Source organism: Epinephelus moara, chromosome 21, assembly GCF_006386435.1.
Source record: "Epinephelus moara isolate mb chromosome 21, YSFRI_EMoa_1.0, whole genome shotgun sequence".
Taxonomy (NCBI): Eukaryota; Metazoa; Chordata; class Actinopteri; order Perciformes; family Serranidae; genus Epinephelus; species Epinephelus moara.
In genome coordinates, this window is record NC_065526.1 from 36,161,383 (window position 1) to 36,184,782 (window position 23,400).

The following is a 23,400-nucleotide window of genomic DNA, read 5'->3' on the forward strand; positions in this document are numbered from 1 at the left end:
AAACAACTTTTTATGTCGCGGCTGCAGCACATTTGGATCACTACGGATGAACAGTATGGAGATACTTTGTGGATTCAATTTTGTGTTCTTGGACGTTAGTCTGGGGCGCCGTCTGCCATTAGGTGTGCTGCCCGATCCCCCCGTCAATCTCTGCAAGGGATGTGAGGACTCTAAAACTTCACCAGGGCCTCTGTCGGGATATAGGTGAGTAGATAATGGCTGAATTTTCATTTTTGGGTGCACTATCCCTTTAAATGTGGAAGGTGTTTTGAGCCTAACCCTACCCATTCAGCATATTAATCAGGGCTACTTGTTGCCAACAAGAGCTGATCCTGGTCATCTTTTTACCCTCATTGCGATGTTGACAGTTTCACACACGTGTGTCACTGTGAACAAGACTGAGTGGACTCTTTGTTGTATTGGTGACAAGTTGGTGGATAACGAGGCCAAGCATGTAAACAAGTCCATTTTGGAGATGTAACAAAGTGGCCTTTATCTTCACTAGTGGAGGCTGCCTGCTTGCCATTACTCAAACTCTTTGTACTCACTTAACATCTCTGTACTGATCACAAATAAAAAGCCTTCAATCAATTCTTTTAAGCATGTCAAAGTATTTCCCTCACCTCTACAGCTCCTGACATGTCAGTGGGTGGCATCCCCATGGGAGGTGGTGGCATCATGTGGCCAGGTGGTGGGTATCCATAGGGTCCATAGTTATAATTGTAGCCAGTGTTGTAGCCGGTGTTATAGCCGGTGTTATAGCTGCTGTTGTAGCCACTGTACTGGTCGTAACCACCCCACTGAGAGTAGTAACCCTGACCCCCGTTGCCATGGTTGCCATAGTAACCGGACTGGGTTTGGTTGTAGTTGCTATGGTAATTCTGGCCTTGGCCGCCGTGGTAGCTGCTCATCTTCTGACTGTAACACAAGAAAGACAACAAAATTGCATTATTATCTGAAGAGATGAGTGAAGGGCACTTTATATATGCTCAGGTCTTTGATTCAAGATTAATTTAAAAGATAACGTAGGTTATGCAGAAGTATGTGCACCCCTTTGACTGTCATCATCAGTTAGTCAATTACAATTCAAAACAAATTCTGACCTCATATAAAGACATTACATTTTGGGATTGCTGCACCTTATACTTCACTCTGCTTAACTTAGACTTGTTGTCCTTGTCCGTGGACACTTTTATGCACCATCTAGTGGATGGAAAAGCACAATACACTAATTGATGTAAAAACAAGATGGCAGCCACCTGTGCCAGGTCAGTCTACTGCTGATCCAGACACAAAAGTGGACAAGGTACAAAGCAAATTTTGTGTTTCCAACTTGTTTATATATGCTTTATGTGCTGGTGCAGCCATTTTCTGCTGCAGCTACTTTTTAAATCTTGTATTACCCATTGTCAAAACGTTACTACTGTATTGCTCATGATCCCATCCTGCCGACTGTCCCGTTTATAAAGACATTGTTTCAATGCTGTTACTACCTCAGCTGCTGGCTTAAAGGCAAGACATCTGTCCCCCATTCCATGATTATACCTTTTATATAGAACAAGGTGGCATAACAGCATGAAATTCCCATCTTGAAAAGGCAGTGTAAAAGGGGCGACATGCAGGGGAAATAGGAACACTTCATGACCACCAAGGTTCTTGAATAACAACCACAGAATCATAGCATTGCAGGAAGCCACCACGTACCCTGGTCAGTGTCTTACCTCTTTGCTACAGCAACACTGAGTCTGAGCGGCTTTCCCCCCAGCATCGTACCCTGGCACTCTTCAATCGCTTTCTTCTGCTCGCTCTCTTCCCCAAACTTGACAAAGCCGTAACCTCTGCAGGTGAAAAACAGTTACACCTCCTCTCCACACCAACACACACTCCATACTTGGCATTTAATGGCCACTTATAATGAGAAACAGAATATAATGGGTATTATTATGGTAGAACTGAAACTTGTTGTTTTACTTTTAACATGAGGTAGCATCACTTGAATTGTGAGTTGCTCTTGCTTAGCCTATATGGGGAAAACAATAGTTTTAGCATAAGACGGCAAGTAAACATTTCTTCAGCCTTTTGTTCGAAAATAGATGAAGATGGTGGTCAACGTCCATAGCACTGCTTTTAAACAACTACACCACAAGAAACATTTTTATATTATTGTATATTTATTACAATAATATTCAAACCAGGAAATTATACAACACACCAAGGAAACAATGTGTAGTTCAAGAAATCATTTGTAGTCAAACTGACTGAACATTTCTAAAGCTATGTTGCTGTTGGGTCCAACTCTATGAGCTGACATACCTGGAGTATCCATACTGGTCAGTGACAACTTTGGCTCCCTTGCAGGAAAGATACTTCTTAAAAACTTGGTGTAGTTGGAAGTCATCCACCTCAGAAGCCAAGTCGCCCACAAACACTGAGAACTCCGGCCTGAGAGAGACAGAAACTTTGATCACATACTCCTTATACACCAATACCCACCAAGTATGAACAGGACAGCTGGGTCTGTTTTTCCTCTTTAATTAAAACCAGAGAAATTAATGGGAAATTTCCTTGGTCTGAAGCTTCACATACTATAACCAATATTAACAACATGCACTCTTGAAAGGACATGCTACTTAATCCCACCACAAACATCCATAAGATTAAAAAAGCTAACCTCTAGCCCAGCATACCTTCAAACTGGAAGCAGAGATGCAACTTAGGTATACATGATTCTGTTTTGACTTTAAGTGAGAATAATCATACAGTTCCCCTGAAACCTGTCCTATCCCATCCCTTTCCTGTTTATCTGAAGATGTAGCCCAAATATCAACTTTCGAACACACTAAAATTAAATGAGTTTGGTGCAGTGTCAGAATTTCTATAAACATATTTTGTTACTGCATTTTTTAATACTGAGTGGTAAGTGGGAGCCTGGGGAATTACAATATATTATTGTAAATCCAACATGACAATATTATCATATTGTTTTATCATTTTCCAAGATTCTGTAGTCTAGCAATATTTTTTAAGCAAACTGTGACTAAAGAGTAATAAAAAGTTATCAAAGAGCATCTTAACACCCCCATGAAGTCCCCATCAGTGAGCGCGTTTACATGCACACTAATAAACCGATCATTATCTGATTTCTGGAGTTACCTGACTATTCAAGTGGTCATGTAAACAGTATAATCCGATAGGCTTTATCAGATAAAAGCCATTATCTGATTATGAGAAATCAGATAAACACATCCAGCTTTTTCCCCAATAGTCAGATTATTCAGTGCATGTATACCCTTTAATCCGGTTTCTTTTATTCAGTGCATGTATACCCTTTAATCCGGTTTCTTTTGGGTTTTGCTATTTTATACTCCCACTCCATACATTTTAGAGGGAAATATTGTACTTTCTACTCCACTACATTAATCTGACAGCTTTTGTTTCCTTTCAGATAAAGATTTTACATAAAATAGTATATTTTTATATTCTCAGTGTTTAAATTGTCACTTTTATTTTATATTACTTATATGTTATGCACTTTGTGTGACAAATTTATATACAATAAACTTGTATATTGCACTTTGCAGTACTTTTACTCCAAATCTACCCAAAGTATGTAAAATTGGCTCCACATTGATAAACTACACATTAGAATGCTCACATGTATTTGTTAATGATAACAACAAACAGTACTGTAAGAATATAAGCTGTCAGCATGATGAGTGCTTTATTTTGCAAATATATGACTTGTGTACTTCGAGGTTTTTCAAGGATATGAGTACCTACTGTAACAGGAAGTTTGAGTTTTATGTCATGTACTTGGGGAGAAATCCAACTGAAGGACTGAATCATGTAAACCAGGTTTTTCTGATTATCAGATTATTGAAGTGCACGTAAACGCGTCAAATCAGATTATTACCATTACCTGATTATTCCCAGTTATCTGATTATTATTACCATTACCTGATTATTCCCAGTTATCTGATTATTGTGCGCATGTAACCGTGCTCAGCTGGCTGTGGTCAGAAGTAAACAGACATGAAACTTTCAACAGCAGAGGGCAGTGAAACACTGCTTTTCAGCCTGGTGTTATAAGATTGAGAGTATTGCACTCTTGTAACATTATCGGACTCACAGGGGACCATTTGACAAAACACAAGAAACAAAACCACCAAATACTAGAAGATAAAATTTTGTCTTATCCTTAACATTAACACAATGAGTAAGCCTGACATTTGGAAAAACAAAAAACAAAACAAAACGTAGTTAATTAATCTCACCAGTTCTCAGATGTTCCCGTATTCTACAGAATGTGAAAGAACATTTCAAGTATTTCATTAAGGAGTAAGTTAATTCACTTTGTTGAAATGTCCTCTCAGGTTAAATATCAGGTCATAGGAATAGCTGATTGGTGGACTTAGAAAAAAGTATAAAAAGGGGACCTATTATGCTTTTCCCTATTTTCTGTCAAATATATAGTGTTACATCTAGGATGTTCATATTAAACATGGCCAATGTTTCAAATAATGAGGTAAACGTTTTTATAAGTAATCTCTGTGACCAAAAACCTTGGGCCTCTGACCTTTTTGAATACTCTGTTTATAGCACTTTTTTTCTACTTTGGCTACAATATGACATCAGCTCATGACAAATTTCTTTATGTGATCATACGCTCCAGGCTACCTAAAGTGTTTACATCACGTAGCCTACACTCCCACATGTTAACATCAGGGAAACATGTAATCTTCATTGCAAGTGTTGTTAATATCTCCCTGATCTGAGATCATATTCATGCTGGAAAATGTCCAGTCATCAAGATTTTGTTTTAGAAGTTTTTTTGGTGATTTTTCACAGTTGAAAGTGCAGCTATATGTTACTATGTTATAGTAATTCTCCTGCTGCAAGTACACCACTACATGTAGCTACATGCTAACGTCAGGGAAACATGTAACCTCTGTGGTTGATGTTATGAATTTCTTCCTGAATTCTGATCGCATTCCTGTTGTAACACTTCTGATTGTAAAGATTTTGGTTAAGAAACTTTTATTGATAATTTAACTAGGCTGCTGTGATGGTGCAGAGATGCCAAGATACAGAGGGCCTGGAAATGCTGATCAGTCAGTGCAGATTGGGCTTTTTCAAAAGGGAGGGCTTAAAGACACAGGCACTAAAAGGGCACAGACAGAGAGTGAAGGCAGGTGTTCCAGAGACAGTATGAGGAAAATAAGGTGTTTTTGAACACTAAGGCATGTAAAACATATTCTAGTAGAAAGCCAAAATACAATTATGAACATAAAAAGAGCAAATAGGTACCCTTTAACATAACTTTGGACTCAAACAGTAACATGAAAAAGTTCAATGTGAATGGTATCTTACCCTGCCTCTGGCCGTTTGCCGTAGGTGGCATAGTTTAGCTTAAACTTCCGGGGCTGCACAGGGAGAGAGAAAACACAGACACTAAGCCAACCTCAAACACCAGAGATGTGTAGTATAGCACTGATATTGCTGGAAATAAAGAGTGGAGTTATTATGGTTGTTGTTATTTGGGTTTACATACCTCCACCACCCAGACCAGCCTTTAGCCCATTCCTCAGTTAGTTCCTACCAGAGACTCTATTCACCAGCTTCAAACAAAAGTACATTCATGTACAAGCAGCCTCTCAGCCACCTTCAGCAGCAGGTACAGGCTGGCAGACAGGGGAGCCCAGTAGCTTGGCCAGCTCACAGGAGCCATTAAAATATCAAATGCAGAAGCAAGCGGCTGAAGCTCGCAATTTTACACACCACTTGAGACTGTAGAGACATTTTCAGGCTGGCATGACTTTTTTTTGTTTTACATCCCGAGACCCTTAAGTACACTTGCTGTCACTGCAGCCAATATAGTAAATAGTTTCACTTAGTATCTTATCTGTAACTGGTATCTTGCATTGCTTCTTTGTAAACGCTTGGTTTTAATTCACTGGGGAAGCACAATGGTGATCATGAAATTAACACAAACAGCAAATCGAACAGATCTGTTGTATTAACAAGAATTCTGGTGTGTTTACAGAGCAAACTTACAACCTCATATTTTATTGACTCATTTAGCTAATCACTACTGAGTTACTGTTATAACAAAGGAGGACCAAGACTAGTGGAGCTCCACTATCCACAGTCAGATCAACAATTAAATACTGCTCGATAACATAAGTCTAATACTGGGGGAAAAAAGGAAGGCAGTATTAAATTGTCAATAATATATTTATAGAGAAACAATGATCATATTTATTGCAGTAAGGAATGCATAAAAGATTTGAGTAAGCATTTTGAAATTACACCATAAAACTGACCGGGTTTGATCCAGGAACCAGTTTTCCATTCAGTCTTTGGACACAGCGGTCGACACTCGCTTCATCTGCCAGCTCCACAAAGCAGTATCCTGCTGAACCACTGCACATGAGGACAGAATAATTAGGAATTGATGCCATTCATGTCATTGTTTATGAAGCACTGCCAACACGTATATTATATGTCACACTAGAGGCCAATGCTGTTGTGTTAAACATCACGCCTCTTTTGATTTTACAATGTCAGCATGCTATCTATAATCATGCACAGGAGCCACATGATACTGCAGTTATTTGGTTCTGTGTAAAAATGCAAAGGTGGCATTAAGGAGGGACCTTGTAGAGGCCCTATAGGGTGATCTCTATGTAAAAAGGGCTTCTGTAACACCAGTGCTACATGCACCAATATTAATTGCTGGTGCACCTAAATTAAGAAGTTAGGCGCACCAGTTCAACCGTTGTCAAAAGGTTGATCTGAAGCCCTTGGGTTAACACTTTTTAACACGTTTTCTATGGGAAAACTTCAGCACATCTAATTTTCTAACAGTTCATAGGTTCTTCATATACCTATCACAGGGATTGTGTATGGTATAAAGTGTTGTGTATATCCTACCCTGTTATCCTGTGAGTGATGATCTTGACTCCAAACGGTGATTCTCCCATAGCACTAAATGCCTGCTTGATGAAGTTCTCATCCATGTATGGGTCCAACTAAGAAAGAAGAAAGTTTTACATGCGTCACATTCACTTGCAGCCAATACCTTTGTTCATAATAGTACTGAAGTATGTGCACATATCTAAATTGTAAAAGCTGTATTTAATGTATAAGATTGTTACAGCGTGGTTACTGGGTCCTTCTTGTTGATGCTACACAATCAGCTTTAAAGTATTTTAGAAAAACTGCTTAAGAAAAATTCAGTACAATTCATTACGATAAGTAACAACAAACTCTTTTCTTCGGGAAACGTTTTAAATTGTTACACATGTGTAAGCGTTGACTATTACCATTGACGACGACTATTTGATTAAGGGGTCTCAAAACCCATAAAAGAGAGCCCAAATGCAAAGGCCATCATAACACCCAACGTGAATGCATCGCTGGGTTCAATTCTGCATATCAATGAACGACTGCCGTGAGCTTGTACCAAGTTAGCTAACGCCTGCTTCAAGGTGAAGGCAACGATGGAGTTAAAGGGGTATTTGGTGAATCATTTGACCACCAATGTAAAATAATATTACTTGTGTTTATGACTGTGTTACGCCAAGGTGTACCTAAGTACCTTACAACAGAGTTTGGGCTAAAGTTTTACAACGTGGTCAAATATGCAGGCTAACTTAGCATAACCGCGCTAACAGCTAGCAAGCGTAGCTAAGCTAGCGTCCACACACTGAAAGACATAGAGATTTCAGACATACATCACCCATCCACAGGCTCGTCTGTCTGTTAAACATCTTGAATCTGGACCAGAGATAAAACAACAGAGGGGTTCGCTGGTGTTAAGAGTTAGGAAAATTTACAACGTTAAAACTTCTCCACACGTTATGCTAAACACATCGGTACGTGCTTCCGCTTCCGTCTCAAACTGTGACACTTCCGGTGTTATGCCGAGCTCTAAATAATCCCCAACCCCCCCCACCTCCCCCCCGACCCGTAAACTGAACGGCACCGCGCACAATACCTGCAGTTAAATTCTAAGAATGTTGGTACAGCAAACAGATAACCCGGTTTAACCGTCTGAACGACACTTTACTGCGAATTTCGTCTAAAAACCACGTCCCAACGAGGCTCGACTGGAACTGGTGTAAATAGTAAAAGCTTCGGATAAACGGTCGCGGAGCACCTCCTCATTGCACACATGGCACTGTCAATAGAAACAGGATTTTACATTTTACATTTCCCCTGCTTACTTCACAGATAACAAATGTCATCATCAATAATATGCTAAAATGCATTAAATTCTCAGTGTCTGCCTGTGTACCGGACACACTGCTTACTCCCTTATTAAGAACCATTTCCTTATTGTTCCCCTCCTCTTCTATTGTAGTTCTCCGACTACAATGAATTCTAATTAATTTGCACTGTTACGACTGATCTGAATGATTGACGTTGTGTAATTTCAGTTGTAAACCATGGTAGTTGTGATAGAAGGTTTTCATATTGACTCTCAAAATGTTAGGTTCCACCGAGATTTGAACTCGGATCGCTGGATTCAGAGTCCAGAGTGCTAACCATTACACCATGGAACCGCTGAATGCCAGTAATACTGCCTCCAGAGCACATCCCTGTGATGGGAAATGCTCATTTTCATATAGTCTATGGTAATGCCACATAAGATGCAATGTCAACATCCGATGTAATGTAGCACTGTCATGTCTGCTGCATTACACTGTTTTAAACCATCGCTGCTAAGACCCTGTGCAATATACATACCCTGTGCAATATCCCATATCTTTATTATACTGTGTATATATTGTAAATAGTCTTGTGTGTACAGCAATTCAATTTAGTGCATTCAATTTAGTATATAACTTATATATATATATATATATATATATATATATATGTATATATATATATCCTATACTGTTTACACATATTTTATAATTTTTAATCTTTAATTTTCTTATTCAAGTAACATTGTCACCCTCCTTTTTCTGTCTGTGCTTTGAGCTGCTGTGACATGTGAATTTCCCAATATAGTCCTTAATAAGTCAAAGTGCACATAATACTTAATGCCCTCTTGTTTCTCTCAACACTCCACACTGTCGGATCTTACCTAATGACATTTTTTTATTTTCATTTTTTTGTTTTTTTTCTTGCATTCCCCGACATGTGTCCTGCTCAAGTGGACAGAGCGCCACCAGTCCATTGACTCCATCATGTGGTTGAAAATCGTACTGCAGCTCATTTCCCTCTGCCACCTTACGCAGTGTGGATGACATTTGGATTCCATGACAGGAGTGGCCTAGACTCACAAGTCAGTCTTTAGACGCTTTGCTTAACTAAACGATCAGAAGGCGGAGATCTCTGATTGTCTGGTGGCGAGACTGTGAAGATCTATACAATCAGCACAGGACACCACAGATGAGTGTCACCAACTCAGTATCTGACCAGGTGTCTCCCCCTCTGTTACTGAGATATGATGTTGAATAATGGCCAGAAAAATGTTATTGTATGTTATTGTTATTGTATAACATTATGATGAGACTATGGTGGCCGACACAACCATGCATAAACACGAATGGTCCAGTGTTGAGCAAGAGGGCTGCAACCGACAGCTACAATATGGGCAAAAATGAAACCACTAGGGGCACCCTCAATGTGCGTCCTCTAAAAGTGCTTGTTTTTGCCTGTTATTATAAATGTCTGACAACATTATGCAACACTATGTCTTTTTGTTGAACAGTACGATCCTTTTTGTTACACCAGAAACAGCTCCAAAACCTCTATTGACTACTGTCACACCTAATTGGGTCAATTAAAGATTTATTTCAATCAAACTAGAGATGGTGATTGTTGGAACAGTGTAAAGACAAACCTGAATGTTTTTTGTGAGTTTTATTTTGTTTCTGTTTCAATTTCAAACATCATTGTCTCCACAAGTCACGTCGACACAAAAACATGGGAAAATATTAAAGTTTCCCTTAAAGGAGCTGCTAACTTCTACTTTTAAAACACTTTTCAGGTTTGTAAAGTGAAAACACATAGTGCCCCTTTTACTATAAAGACAGCAGAGTTATTGCTTTTATTATTCCATGCAAAACCTGCTGCCTACTTTACCCACAATGCTACTTGGCGATCGACAGTTCAATGTGAGTTCCAGGTGTGTTACGCTGGTAGCAGCTAATATAGCCTCAAAAATCCAGCCTCCAGCAGAGATGAAAAGTGGGATACAGAGGTCTGGTACACTCATGTCTTTATAAATCCACACCCCCAGATTTCTTTTTTTCATTTTCAAACACGTACTCCTCAGCTTCAACTGAGACTGACTTACATGACAACACCTGATGACATTTATCAGATTTCACACACAGCTCCCTCTGGAGCCACAAAAGGCTTTATTCAACATTTTTCAAATATGCAGTAGTACTCCCCAACACCTGTAAACACACTATGACTTCATATTATGTAAAATTAATGGAGTTCCCCTTTAATCCATAACTCTGATTTGTACTCAACCACTTCTTTCTAACAGCACACAAGCAGCATAATCCCAGACTGAGAGAATGTACATCACTCATATCTCCACCCCAACAAAACTATATTACCCATGTGATTTCCATGTCACTGCAATACCATTTAAATTGGTATTGCAGCATTACCCTTGCATATTATCCATCGTTACCATAGCAACATCTACAGAAATCATGTTGAGTGCTGTGGCTAACACTTTCATCTTAGGACAACGATCAAAGGCACTCGAATCATAAAACTGAAATGTAGCACTTGAAGGCCCGACCTCCTGTAGGTGCAACAGCTCGGGCTTTGAGACCGAAAGCTGTGTCCTGTTGTCTCCTTGAGTCGAGCATAACACCATCCAGAATAGGCGCTGAACCTGCTAATGGCTACTCCTAGTCGTCACCTATTATCTTCAGTCTGAGCAATACATGTTGAATAAACATTTAACTCTTAACCTCTATACACATGTTCTATCTATACAAGGTTATCATACAAACGCTGCTGAGACAAACTGAACATTAAACAGGTCACTTGTAAGTCTATCTTCTTCAAGACACTGACATGAGCTTACATCAGACAGTACAGAAAGACCTACAGTAGTCCACAGAAATAGGGATTGATAGAGCCAGTGAGGGTGAAAAGTGTTCAAAAGGTTAATCAGAATATAAAACCATGCAAGCACATGTCCGACACAGCGTACAGTCCAGTCTTCAACAAAATATGACTAGTACCAGGGTATCACTTTTACATCAATGAAATCTGCAGTATTTGATAGTGCACAGCACAGTATCAAGTAACAGAAATGGTTTGCAAACAGTGAGGAGGAAATGTTCTGATCCAGCTATGGTTAGTCTTGTTTTTTTTTTTAAACTTCCATATGGTGACATAACACCACTGAAACACAAATGCTTTTCTTCTATAATGACCAATTGCCCATGTGGCAATTGGTCAGTGTTTAAGTCCTGAATGTGACTGTACATATTGGGACTTGTTTTTATACACTGTTCTCATCAGCGGCAAACACATCCAATCATCAGCCTGAGAGCTGATCCCCTGCTCTTAACTCACTGAGACATGCAACAGTCCAACCAATAGTGTTTTTGGACTGGAGAGGTGATGATGTGTGGAGAAACAGACTGGGAAGGTGCTTAATGACTTCAGATCAGCCCAGCTCATTGCAAGCATTTACAGGATGTTGAGGAAGATAAAAACATGTTTGCACATGTTTTAAGTTATTCTGACTGACCCTCTGCTCAGGGTTACGGGGCTGTATGTGACATTCAGAGCATAACTATGACTGACAGTCTGAGAAATGAAGCCAACACAGAAGTGCCAAAAATTTCCGTTCTTTGAACGGCCACTTGAGGCTGGTTCCAGAAGGTCCAGCCTGGTACAATAAACAGTTTTAGTCTCTATAGCTAATCTCTCCCTTCATGCCAACTGTATGAGGGGTGACTTTTTATATAACTATATATTAATAAGACTTGAAGTTAAGCATAATTAAGGGATGATCTGTTGATAGTTTCCTCGGCTTCTCAGATCCATCCCTTGCTTCTCCACAGCTCCATCCTCTCACACAAATATGGTCACTTCTGGCTCTAAAAAAACAAGATGGCGACAGCTGAAATGCTGAACTCTGGGCTTCAAAACAGGAGTACACAAACCAATGGGTGTCAATCAGTAGCTTCGTCTATTATCTTTTAGTCAATTAGGACAACTGGAGGGTGGGCACTACACAAAAACACTGTTCTGCCACTGTGGGTTTGGATGGCATCATCAGTGGTAGTTGAAGTATGAACACAGTGCATAGCGCTGGCACTTAGCTAGCCAGTGAGATACACACACAGGGACTCACATGCGCACACCCCGCTGGACTGTCTAGCACAACAATGAGCAGAGCTGGGATTACAACACACACACATGGAGTGTGACTTCATTCTCTGTTCAGGACACCAATACTCCACTATATCTTTACAAAGAAAATAGTTGTTTGATGCTACATTAATGCTCTGAATGTCACATACAGAATCTTTTAGGTTCATTAAACACTTTTCTATCACTTTTCATCTTCCATCTCCATCTCTGCACTCACTGCCAGACATTAAGCATCCCTTCAACTTTGCTGCTTCTACTCTTGATAGACTTGGTAGGTATCACAATCCCACACCCAAACCTGAGAATAGGTATAATCATCCCAAAATCTTTCCTAGAAAAAAAAAGACAAAATGAACTACTTTTGCTTCAAAAGGTCCCCAGTGACCATCACACTTTTCTGCCTTTTTGGCTGTAACATAGTTCAGTGAAATGAATAACTTAGTAAATCTAATCCCTTCCAGCCCTTGCCGTGACTTGAGAAATAATGTAGTCTACCATTAATTTACTATTGTTTGAGTTGGACTTGTTCAGCCAATCTTAGCAGTTCACCTTTTTTGCAAACACTTTCTCAGACTCATGTCAACTAACCAACATTAAAATTTGTGGTTGTTACTCTCTAAAAGTGGAACTTTCCCTCTTGAGTTTTGCTTGGTAAAGTTTTCTGCTAACTGAGATGGGACTACTTCAAAAATCTCTCAAAACAAGAGGGTGAGGGTAAACAAGGATGAGGGAAGATCAAATCAATGCATTTATACTGGAGCCCAGGCTCTTTAAAAAAAAATACTACACTGGTCCTGACCCAGAGTTTGACAGACCTGTATCTACAGCGTGGGCAGGCCAACAAATAAAACATTTCTGTGACTTATGTGGGGTAAATGTCTTCTGGCGGAGCCGACACTCATGGTTGTAGTGTTGATTGCCAATCCAAATTTGAAAAGCTCTTGTTGCTGCCTCAGCTAACAACTTTAAAGCAGCAGACCACTTTGAGACTGTGTGACGTGAATTGTTGCGGTATAACGGTGCTGGTGAACAAATGGTCTGTTGATGAATCCAGTGAGCAGTAATCCCATATTTATGTTTTTTAGGGCACTGAGGCTCATTGTTTCCTGTCAGGTGAGTTTCCTGATCCTGATAGCTTGTTGATCCACTAACTGACCTCAGCTGATGTGAATGAAACTGTGCATGTGAGGAATACATGGTGTTTCCTACTCTTGTGTTTTCATTGGAATCTCATGTGATGACGATGGGACCAAATAATGAAACATAATCGACTCAGTCACTCCATTGGTTCTGCTGTTATGTTCAGCATTGTGCTCCTCAGTTTAACATTTCACATTAGAGTCATTAGAGCGTCTGAAGGTGCAGGGACTTGGGGAGGGCGGCTGTCCAGTGTTCACTGTGAGCATGTGTTTGTGTATATATGCACATGAAGAGGAAGGTGTACCATTTCTCCTAGCTGCACGTATGTATGCATGTACAGGACTGTGCGTTCAGAGCCATTGTGTCAGCCGTTGCAGTTTCCAGTGGCAGCCATGTTGGTTCCACAGTCCTGCTCAGTGGCCTGTGCCGGTGACTCCAATCCATCTGAGTGGCGGATGTTTGATGTCCCACGATGATGAAATCATACGGGCCTGGTTATATTCGCAGCACATTCTCAGTTATAGAAAAGGGCTGCCACATGTTGCCCTTACCACAACCTGACCAAACTACCAATGGCTCTGTGTTTGTTTCTCTCAGTGCTTTTCAGGTTCCAAGTTTGGTAGCTTCTCCAGTATGGCCTTATGGTCCACACCAACACTGGCCACCAGTCCTCCTTTGTTGACTGGTGTTCCACTGTAGTCGATGTCCTCTCCCTTCACGGTTGTCATGTGGCCTCCTACAATCACAGTGATTACATGTCATCAGTACAGTGCACTACCCACATTCCCACCACTGCGCAATAACCACCCTGACAAACACCGACCTGCAAGAGCATTACCCCAAAAAGCAAAGCATTTCTTAAAGTGGCTGCTGTCCACGGCTGAGGGCTGATGTGCAAGCTAGCTTGTAGCTGTGTACACATATCAAGACAATTTACTAGTCATCTGAAGTTTGGTGGAAATGCAATCAAAGGCACAGTTTTTCTTCTGGTTGTCCTGATAAGTTGCTATCACGATAACTCAAGGTATTCAGACACTAACATTTAGGGCTTTGCCTGACTCAGAATTATGTCAGTTGTATCAGATTTGACCATTTAATACGAATATTCCATGATTCGTTTTTTCCCATATGAAGTTGTAAAGTTTGAACAGGGCACAGCAGACGTTCAGTGTAACAGCAGCATTCATGTTATAGCAAACAAGCTAACGGCGCTGACGACAGATCAGAAATGCGCAACAACATTTTTTGCCACTAGATATCAAACAAAAGCCAAGGATGGTGTCGTATTAAGTATCTGTGAGCTGTAACATTGCCACATCCAAGTAGAAGAGAAAAGATAATGTTATCTCAGAGCCTTGCACCAGAAGGTTTCTCCTCTTGTGTGCCGTTTTATTTTTTATTAGTGTGAAAGTCAAGAACACTCACTTAGCAGCAAAATCTGGGGACCAAGATGCCCCCAAGAAGTACACTGCACAGTGCACTGACTAGGAAAAAAAACCAAAACAAAAACAAACAATTCTCTGTTTGATAAAAAAAAACAGGGAGTTACACTGACTGGAGTGGGGCCTTAAAATGTATTTAATCTCCTTTAAAGTAGAATTGTTATCCTGCTGCATTTTAGCACATCTCTCTTTATGAGTGGATGATGTGTGGTGTAAGATATCATATTTGTGTAGGTAACACAGATGCTGCACAAGCATTTAGCAGAATAAATAAAGATTAAAAGGCCCTATGAGTGATGGGTTCCTACATAAACACACAATTTTTTGCAAAAGTCAGAGCAGTTGTGATTATTTTGTGAGAGATTTGTGTTTTTCTCAGTGTTCTTCTCACTGGTTTGAAGCAGGCGAGGGTCAGTTGGAAAAACCTGATGACACATTCTTCCATGTACCAATCAGGATTTGCCAACAACTGATTCAGAATGTAATCCACTGAACCACAAAAGTAGGAAAATCTAAATAGAATTTTAAAACTGAAAAGAAAACGACACAATGGAAAATATTACATTACCCAGTGCATTCAGTATTGCCGCACCAGCGCAGATGTCCCACTTTTTAATATATGTGACGTGGATGTAAATGTCTGCCTGTTCCATAGGAGCTGTTTCACTGGAAGGCATCTCCAAAAGCGACAGGACCTTATATCCTAAAAAAAAACCCAGAATGAGAATGAGATGCACGTTATGCTGATATCTGGTCCTACGAATGAAGATTATATTTTGCATAAACCGCAATTGATATCATAGTTGCAGATATAGCCTTTGAACTTAGTCTGCACATGCAATACTTCAGAATTCTCTACACACCTGCTCCACCTGCTCCTATGACTGTTGTGCTGTTTCCAAAAGCATCCTGAACAAAACTTTTAACTTTTCCAGAGTGGGAACGTGACACAATCACCTTTGGAGGGCTGATACTGTAGGCTGACCGGGGACGCATGTTTGACGCCTGACCTACAAACGCCCAGGCTGGGGGAGACAGGAGGGAGACAGAGACAAAGGGAATGGAGTGTTACAGAGGAGGAAGAAGTTCAAAACATTTTTTTTTTTTGGCCAACTTCTGAACCAGAACAGAAAGCAAATTTTACAGCTTTTTCCCCTGAAATGGCAATGTAGCAGAACTCCTTCATGCCAAGGTTAAAGGAAAGCCTTAAGTTAAGTGATTGTCGCAAAAGAGAGAAAAATACATTTATTTCAGTAAAATGTGAGATTTTTATCCAAACAGGCACCATTCATCTAACCATGTAAAGGCAGAGACATCTTGATTGACAGACAGAACCAAGTTGTGGAGGCACACACACACTCTTACCAGTGAACCCAGTAAATGGCTGGTGTATGACCCCGATGACTGGTTTACCATCTACAGCCACACATACCATTGTGGTCACATACTGCGGTAGATTCTCTGTGGAGAGGGAGATCAGCAGATAAACACAGAGGGCAGAGTTGGGGAGAGAGATGGACAAAGATAGGAGAGATGGTAAAGAGAGAGGGAGATGAGGAGAACGGAAAAGAGGTTACAGGATATGGGTGGGAGCAGGGAAAATGAAGAATGAATAGAGGAGACCAGTGGAGAGAACAGAAGATACAGAGGTAAGTGTCCTATCTGTGCATATTTGTGTTTTGTAAACCTTTACGTTCTTATTAATAGCAAATAAACACTGGACTGCTGTTTGAAAGAACTTCCTATCCAGCTGGGGATTTAATAGGTAAACACTAATTAGAAAACTCTCCCATACACTTAAAACAACTACCAGTTAGTTTCTCCAGGGACCCTGATACACCAAGCCGATGGTAGACCGCTGATGAGTACCTGTCGACCTAGTTTTGCAGTGTGACCTGCAGCTGTTTTCAGCATGCTAAATCAGTGGTAGAGCCTATCAGTGGGTGAATCCCTCTCATTGGCAGTTCAGCTCAGTGCAAAAGATGAAAAAATGGAAGTGAGGAAACAACTTAAAAGTGTGTGGGATCAAACAAACTTGTTATATGAAATAGGATATTTTTTTAGCCACTGAGCTCTTAAGCAGAAACGATAATTGTTTGTGTTATTGCTTCAACATCGGGTTGTGTTGTTATTGTCCGCACTTGCTAACTAGCATCTTGAATCTGTCCTGTTGGTTTTCCACTTTCCCTTTTGGAATGTCAAATACAGACTACCATCTTCTGCTGGTATGAAGAGTTATTTCCTCTCAAGCAGGCGCAGAATGTACGTGCTAGTTGACCATCAGCTGTAGTCTTTGTGGTGTGCTCATGTGCAACTTTTTGGCTGAGACATAAGCGACGTGAGGCGACGCAACAGTCGGTCTCTGTCGCCACTAGTTCGTAGATGTCGGTTTGGTGTGTCTGGACCTGTGGTTTCCAACCCCAGGGGCCTTTGGCAGAAATAGTATAATACTAACATTACTTTATAGGCTACCACCGTCTATTTGTTCTGCAATTATCTTGAACTTAATTTTCAGAAGTCATCTATAAACAAGATACTCAGACTACAAATTAGAAACACTGAGACTTAGAGGATTTTTTGGGGGGTATAAAAAGCAATGACCTTTATGTTGGTTGTACCAAAAATAAGTGACTCTAACCTCTAAACTGTTTAGTGAAATGACTAATGTAGTGAAGCGTAACATTTTTTTATATATATACTTTTATATCGTGGGAATACAAATTGCATCCACACTTATATTTCCAGGTTATTATTTTGTGAAGCCCTCTGCCCAAAGTGAAAGGGCCCACAGCTGGTAAAGAATGGGACAGACAGCCAGGCTGACTTAACCGTAATTTTTGATGCAAAATTAACATAAAAACAGAACAGCTGCGCGATAGACTAGACTGACAATAAGAGATGATGGAAAGTTATCTCAGTTTTACTGCCGCACCATAGAGTGTGATTGGGCAGCTTCAGACACAGCTGGTTACACTGCCTGCTCTAGGTATCAGACAGAGAGATAGGAAGAGAAGGTGGAAGTTGGATTATTGCACTGTGTTTCTGTAGGTCATAATACCGTACTCAGAATGCTGCTTTGTCACTTTATTACCCGCCCTCCCTAAACTCGCAATATTTTTTCAACAAGCTTACCCAACACGCCTGACCCATGAGTAAACCTGTGGGACACGCAGACTATGGGTAAACTCATGCATCACTACTGTACACACTGGAACACTTGGCTGATGTTTAAAGATTTATACACTCACACAAGTTCAGTTTTTTGGCAAGAAAAATACAGTTTTAGTCTGGATGGAGGACTGAAACAGACAGAAAAGGATGCATTTATAAAATGAACTGGCGTAGTGTGGACATCCTCTCAGCCACTGACAGAGTAAACATTGGCTTTAGCAGGCAGCTCCCAGCTGTATGAAATTAACTGGATGAATGTTAAAGGGGGCTTTGCTGCCAAGGACCCTGCATGGTGAGTCATCTTTCTGTAGATAATGGAACAAACAACCAGCCTTAGACAAGACAGTGCCCACCAAACCGGATATTTTCATTTAACATAACTCAACCATTTTACAATTTTAACAATGTACCCTACACAGTCCCATGAGCCTGATCTGTGAAGCCAAATCAGCAAATCATTTTTTAGTGAAAAAAACTGCTTTAAGAGGAGCAGCACACAATGTTTCTCAGTGACAGGTAAACATCCAATGTGTCTTCTAAAATGACTGTGTAAATTAAGATGACCTAACTCCAGTAACATGCACACCTGTATATTCCTGCGTAGCATCTAGAGGATCGATCCACACAGTGACGCTCTCAGCAGGAACGTCTTTGCCGCCGTCTATCTTGTCTCGTATGTCAGCTGGAATGTCCCGGCTCCAGGCTGCAGCCTTATCCACCATGCTGTCATGTTCCTCACTGTTCACCTGAAGGGACACACATGCAGGCAGAAGTATGAGTCCTGTGCCTTAGGTAAATTTCTTACTTAAAATGGTATGTGAAGGCATCTTACAAATAAGATTTCCTGTTTGACTCAAAACTGATTGAAGCAAACACAGGAATGATGAGACCACAACAGTTTTCCTAAAGGTCCACCTCTAACATCACATTAAAGCCTTGCTTCTGTGGTTTCTAGCTTTATTGCTACTTAATGATAATTTCCAGTTTGTGATTGACCTGTCTAGACCAGTGGAACTGGTTGTGACTGAGATCTGCCTAACAAGTACTGGTATTCTGTAACATCAATGGAATTTCTACAGTAGACAAGCAATGCCTGTAAAAAGAACTGAAAAATGTGTGGAATAAAGGAGACCTGCCCGACAGCTTAAGTGATTTGTGCTCACCGTGACTTCAGGGAAGGTGTTGCTTATGAGGTTAAACATCTTTCTATGAGACTGCAGGTCACCCATAGTCAGAAGCTCATTGGCTCCCTCCCTTGTCTTGCCCTTTGACTTCTCTTTCAGGCCATTTTCTTCACGCACCTTCTTCACCTAGGGAGGAAAGAAAACACAACTCCTCATCATCACCACATGTTGATACTGTTGTGCCCCAGATGCTGATCACGTCTTTACTTCTAATGGTGGCATTTAGGCTTCAAAAATCATGAAAATGGTGTTCATTTGTGAAGACTATCTTGCTGAACAAAATGTGTAGGTATCAAACTTATCAAACTGCCACATAGTTTATTTATTGTAATGATCCAAAATCCAGTGGAAAAGATCCATAGGCTTTTGAATGAGGGAACCAGGGCAACGCTAACTTCCCTTGTCGGCCAACAGAAAAACGTCATCTCTGGAGCACACTATAAACACTTTACTACAGTCATGCCACAGATTATTCAATAATTACAGACTGATATTAAATCAATATTTTTAGTCAACATAAGTCAATTATTTCTTAAGTAGAAAACAAGTATGTATGTATTTTCTTTCATCATCAACCACTCTTAGAAACCATTGAATATCGTTTGACAACGATTAGGCCTCTGGGGGCAAGAGCCAATATTTCAGGAGATCCGCTGTAGCCAGTGGATATCCGAACCAAGACTTCCTCTTCTGTGCGCCACTTACTGTTCGATAAGCAACTTGAGACAGGTCCAGACAACATTTCAGCTAATCTCTATTAACAGATATCTGCATGTGAACAGAGATACATTTTGAAAAAAGCCAATAAAAAGCAAAATCCTTGACAGACAATAGCTGACAGGTTCAGAGATTCACTCCTGTTTACCTGTAGGCAACCAAAGCCTGCTCAGATGTAATTAGTCAAAACTACCATGATAGAACCAGAATGTTTGTGATACCAAAATCTTGTGCTGTTGCCTGCAGATTCTGCATACATGAGCGGATATCTGTTTATAGAGATTAATAATGAACTGGTGTGATACAGTATCTCAGTCTAAATGTGGTCTGGAAAATTGTAAAAATTGGAAAGTATTCTAAACATTTGACTGGTCATAAAGAAACATCTTAAAAATACACAGCTTACTACTCCCACATTCAGTCCATGACTCTGTTAGAGGTGATTGAAGCTCAATAATTTTAACTTCTACAACATTACGAACCATCCAGACCTCTCAGGTCATCTGGGACAGGTCTGCCTTGTGACCCCAGAGTCAAAACTAAACATGGAGAAGCAGCTTTCAGATTTTATGCACCGCATATCTGGAGCAAATTCCAAGAAACCCGCAAGTCCGCTGCTATTCTCTGCTCTTTTAGATCAAGGCTGAAGATGTTTTTGTTTGCCGCTGCCTTTTCTTAAATAATTTCTTACACTTCATTGTAACTTTCATGATTATTTCATGTGTCTTACTCTATCTTAACTTGTTTTTATTTTCTATTTTCTTGGCTCATTGTAGACTGTTGTAAATGTATTTAAATGTCCTTTTATATTGTGTTTTCTTTGCACTATGTCTAAATGTTTTTGATGTTTCATGTCTAGCTTTCTGAATTGCTATGTTGCTAGAACATGCTATATAAATAAACCTGCCTTGCCTCAAGCCAGAGTGTGTGGAAATTAGACGCAATGAATATACAATCATGTCCTTGACACTTCAAAATTAGCTAAAAAATGACTTTTTAAAAACTATTTTTGCAAAGATGGACTTCAAAAGCAACAATAAAGATCCCTTTTTCAGCTAAGTTGTGGTATGTATCTGTCGTCCTTGTGCTTTTATACAAGTCACTACTGTCAGGCAATTTAATCTATCCATTACAAAACCCTGATCAAACAAGCAAGCTCAAACAAACTATAAGTTGCGAATTGCATGGAAATTGCTCTCAGTTTAAAGTCAATACTACAAAACCCCCTTTTACATTTGTTCATTTTGCTGTGGAAAAAAACACAACCATGTTTTTACCTCTGTGCCACCTAGCACTGCAGCCTCCACTGAGACAGCCAGCAGCTCCCTCAGATCCACTGTTCTTCTCTGTCTGCAGATACAAAAGGACAGAGCAAGAAAAGTCAAAACAACACTGACTCAATAAAAAACTTTCTTCACACCAAACCTGATGAAACTATGTCAGTCTTATCGGCTTTAGGAGGGTGAATAAGGAAGTAGGTTTTGGACACCCTGGTGTTTTGAAATGAAGCTGAAATTGTGTGCTCATTCATCATCTTACAATCAAACCACTGCCATGTAAGACAGTTACAAAGACTCGGTGTCTCCCCATAGACCACTGAAAGCCATATCATGGTAATGCTTGAGATCAGCAGTAAGGCTGATGCATTCAATATTCAATGCAACAGACACATTTCAATATGTGCTTAAAAAACTATACCAGTTCAAACCCCAGCCACAGTAAGCAGCTACATGTCTTGAGCTATGACAGAATATTATCATGTAGTAGCATCAGTCATACAAGAGACTGGGCACTTGCTCTAAGGAAACACTCAAACATATTATCTTCTCTCCATCCAGCTTCACAAACACTGAGAGGAGCCTGGTGGTGCAATGGTGTTTAACGTACAAGCAGAGCCCTGCATTTGCAGATACAGTTACCGTACCAACAGTGAGAGACAGTGTCACGTTATATCATGTATCGAAATGTGAGTAGCGTCTGACCTGAAAGCAGCCAGGCGGTTGGAGATGACCCCTGCGTACAGGTGGTAGATGACACCGACTCCAAGGAGGCAGAACACCGCCACACCAAGCGGTGACAGCCGGATACCCATAGGAGCCATTGTCTTGGAAGACTTCTCTTAGCGTTTAGCTTGTATAATACGAATCACAGCACAAACCAACAGCCCAGCTGCTCGCAGTCTAACACAGGCTGTGGAGATGTAACTAGCGTTAAGCTAACGTTAGCTGACGTGGCTGTCAACGCCACCGAAGGGTCCCAGTAAAGCAACTAACGTTACAGCTACTGCTTCACACCTGGCGTTAATTAACGGATAAAGACGTCGACTGTCATGTAGCAAACAGCTGAAAGGCAGAAGAACAGAGGCTGTCCAATAACCGACATACGGGCTAATTTCGTTTAACGTTAGTTGGATGGCCGTTTAGCATCACCTGAAGTCTGTCTGACGAAATTCACTAAATAACCGACTGTCGTTTCCGATTGTAACGACATTCCGGTAGTTAGACAGCTTGACTGTGGTCCTTATTCTCGCTGTTAAGTCGTTAAAGCGAGCCAACAGTTCACTGGTGTCGAAAGCAAAACGGAACAATCACATCTCTGTTCAGTCATTTTCCTCCAACGTTACGTACACAGCGAATAAGGTCACGGGCTGTTCACTTCTCTTCCGGGGTATCACTGATGTCGTCATCACTCAGGGTTTGTTAGTTTTTTAGTTATCGATCTTTTACCTGTTATTTACAAAGAATTTCAATAAGAATCTATTACATGGACACAAAAAATCTATCTATCTATCTATCATTTGTGTGTGTGTGTGTGTGTGTGTGTGTGTGTGTGTGTGTGTGTGTGTGTGTGTGTGTGTGTACAAACACAATATGAAAAGGATACAATGAAAATGACGGATGCACCAATGCAAGGTTAACAGGATAACCAAGTCCTTAAACTAACAGTCTGTCTGTTTACTATGTGGCTCTGGTCTGTCAGATCTGCTTCAGCCTCTCTGTACAGTTAAATCTTATCTTGGGTGAAGAGGTTGTGGTAAGCTCATATCTATCTATCTATCTATCTATCTATCTATCTATCTATCTATCTATCTATCTATCACATTGTTTTGCTGTTGCTAAACCTGTACCTCCTGTTCTGTATAGCCTCAAGAATACCCTGTGAATACCATGGTATTAGTTATTGTTTTTTTGTAAAATACTTCCTCTTTGTGTTACTATTCCTCCACATAACCCAGAGAGAAAGCACCATCTTAAACATAAAGAGGAAATTCTGCAATAAAAAAAGACTTGAACTTTGGAAGATACTCACTTGATATAGCCAGCATAGACTGCTGAAGCCTCATAATGGCTTGAGCTGAAAATTAGAATGCG

At 40.3% G+C, this 23,400-nt stretch overlaps 2 protein-coding genes and 1 non-coding gene across 4 annotated transcripts in view; all 3 read right to left on the reverse strand.

Annotated features, from left to right (window-relative positions):
- The window catches only part of trnau1apb (tRNA selenocysteine 1 associated protein 1b), a 13,991-nt gene extending 6,078 nt beyond the window's left edge, over nt 1–7,913 (reverse strand). For both annotated transcript variants that reach the window (XM_050033798.1, XM_050033797.1), the window contains exons 1-7: nt 7,737–7,913; nt 6,934–7,031; nt 6,324–6,423; nt 5,371–5,423; nt 2,314–2,442; nt 1,722–1,838; nt 624–918 (exon numbers count right to left, since the gene is read on the reverse strand). In XM_050033798.1, coding sequence (XP_049889755.1) covers nt 624–918; nt 1,722–1,838; nt 2,314–2,442; nt 5,371–5,423; nt 6,324–6,423; nt 6,934–7,031; nt 7,737–7,772 — 828 coding nt within the window. In that variant the 5' untranslated portion in view covers nt 7,773–7,913. The remainder of the gene's footprint in view (nt 1–623; nt 919–1,721; nt 1,839–2,313; nt 2,443–5,370; nt 5,424–6,323; nt 6,424–6,933; nt 7,032–7,736) is intronic.
- Nucleotides 7,914–8,495: 582 nt separating this feature from the next.
- trnaq-cug (transfer RNA glutamine (anticodon CUG)) lies at nt 8,496–8,567 on the reverse strand. Its single transcript has one exon. It is a non-coding gene; the product is annotated as a tRNA-Gln (tRNA).
- A 1,776-nt stretch (nt 8,568–10,343) lies between these two features.
- On the reverse strand, nt 10,344–22,678 carry bpnt2 (3'(2'), 5'-bisphosphate nucleotidase 2). The gene is made up of 8 exons (XM_050033796.1): nt 22,012–22,678; nt 21,307–21,379; nt 19,292–19,438; nt 18,715–18,874; nt 16,323–16,418; nt 15,821–15,982; nt 15,526–15,660; nt 10,344–14,251 (listed from the first exon to the last, which is right to left on the reverse strand). The coding sequence occupies exons 1-8, from the start codon at nt 22,128–22,130 to the stop codon at nt 14,109–14,111; spliced, it is 1,035 nt and encodes a 344-aa protein (XP_049889753.1). The 5' UTR covers nt 22,131–22,678; the 3' UTR covers nt 10,344–14,108.
- Nucleotides 22,679–23,400: the final 722 nt, after the last annotated feature.